The sequence below is a fragment of the Gekko japonicus genome, unplaced genomic scaffold, assembly GCF_001447785.1.
Source record: "Gekko japonicus isolate JY-2015 unplaced genomic scaffold, Gekko_japonicus_V1.1 scaffold2183, whole genome shotgun sequence".
NCBI classification, from domain to species: Eukaryota; Metazoa; Chordata; class Lepidosauria; order Squamata; family Gekkonidae; genus Gekko; species Gekko japonicus.
The window spans coordinates 12,311-14,225 of NW_015175428.1; the positions used below are offsets into that span (position 1 = coordinate 12,311).

At 45.3% G+C, this 1,915-nt stretch overlaps 1 protein-coding gene across 1 annotated transcript in view; it reads right to left on the reverse strand.

Moving 5' to 3' along the window:
* Nucleotides 1-1,915, reverse strand: part of PIK3R4 (phosphoinositide-3-kinase regulatory subunit 4) — a 32,947-nt gene that overhangs the window by 1,606 nt on the left and 29,426 nt on the right. Inside the window, exons 18-19 of the mRNA XM_015425826.1 lie at nt 1,704-1,792; nt 929-938 (exon numbers count right to left, since the gene is read on the reverse strand). Coding sequence (XP_015281312.1) covers nt 929-938; nt 1,704-1,792 — 99 coding nt within the window. The remainder of the gene's footprint in view (nt 1-928; nt 939-1,703; nt 1,793-1,915) is intronic.

The following is a 1,915-nucleotide window of genomic DNA, read 5'->3' on the forward strand; positions in this document are numbered from 1 at the left end:
TGGGGGCTTGAGGGAGAGGCTCCAAACTCGCAGGGTAGCTGCTGAAGCATCTCCCCAAGATATGAACCACGTTTGAAGAACATTGGACCAGGGGACCAAAAAATTAACTTTTTCCCCACCATAGAGAACAATGGAGGGGATAGGGGCAACCTGTTTGGGGGCCCGTAGAATTGGACCCCCTGGTCCAATGTTCTTCAAACTTGGTTAGTATCTTTGGGAGAGGCTCCAGCAGCTACCCTGCGATTTTGGAGCCTCTCCCTCAAACCTCCTCCCCTCCAGCCCCCAGAATATACCCTATGCTTTCACCATTGACTTCAATGGCCCATAGGATATAACAGGGCTGAAATTGACATTCGGCTGGGGAAAGACAGAATCCGCTTGTACTGACGAAACTGACATGCAGGAGTCTTACTGCCAGCCAAAACTGATTCTGCCAGATTCAGAGGAATCCGAATGGGCCAAATTTATTTTATTTTTTGCCCACCCCTACTTATGTGTGTTATGTGCCATCAAAGTCACTTCCAATTTATGATCTGTATGAATTTATGACCTCCAAAACATCCTATCATTAATGGTTTTGCTCAGATCTTGCAAACCGGAGGCTTCCTTACTCAGTGATTTCTAAATTCAAGAACAGCAGTGCAATCCTAAGCAGAGTTATACCCTTCTAAGCCCATTGACTTTGATGGATTTATAAGGGGGTAACTCTGTTTAGGATTGCATTACTGAAGATATCATGTACCCAGTAACTACTGAGTTGCATTCAAAGGTTCTGTTCCACTAAAGGTAGAGCCTTCCTTTGGTGGAAAACACCTCTTCCCCCAGAGGAAGGCTCCCCTGTTCCACCAATCTGGAACGTGCCCTGGACATAATCTAGGAGTTCCACCTTTACAGACAAGTAGAAAAAACACTGCCTCAGAAAAGGTACTGTCTTACTTCTGACAGGTTTGATGCAAACAAGAACATCAAAGATGGTAATAATTAGTATTACAGTATTATAGTATGGTACTGTGTGTAGTACTGTGTGTAGAGGAGCTGCGGTGGCTCAAGTGGTTAAGATGCTGAACTGCAGGCTGTGGGAGGTTGTTAGTTCAGCAGTTCGAGACCCGAGTGTGCCGCATGATGGAGTGAGCTCTCGTCTCTAGTTCCAGCTCCTACCAACCTAGCAGTTCGAAAGCAAGAAATTGCAAGTAGATTAATAGGTACTACTCCAGTGGGAAGGTAACAGCGTTCCGTGCGCCTTGGTGTTTAGTCATGCCGGCCACATGACCACGGAAATGTCTTTGGACAGTGCTGGCTCTTCGGCTTTGAAACGGAGATGAGCACCGCAACCCTAGAGTAGGATTCGACTGGCTTTTGAGCAAGGGAACCTTTACCTTTAACCTTTACCTTACTGTATGTAGTATAGTCAGGAGATCCTAAGATTGTCTGGCAGCCAGAAGTTCTCTTTTAGCATTATGCACCACTAGGTGGTGAACTAGGCTTGTTTTTAAGGCAAGACACATTTCAGAGGTGGTTTGCCATTGCCTGCCTCTGTCACAGCCCTGGTATTCCTAAGAGGTTGCCCTTCCAAATACTAGCCAAGGCTGACCCTGCTTCGCTTCTAAGATCTGACGAGATTGGGCTAGCCTGTACTACCCAGGTCAGGGCATCACAGACAGTGAAATGCTGAGATACAGTTATGAATGTTTCTTGGAAATTACCTGATCTTCATATCAGAGCCTGCAGTCAGTAATATAGGGTTTCCATCGGCAGGGCTGCAGTATATTCCATGAACACTATGAGGTGAAGGCTAATGGGCAGAAAAGCAGCTTTGTGAATTATTGCCAATTTATAATAATTAAAAAAACTATAGTAGCATCCAAGCCATTAATCCTGAAGACATTTAACAGCTGGAGGTTCTATTGAAAACCAG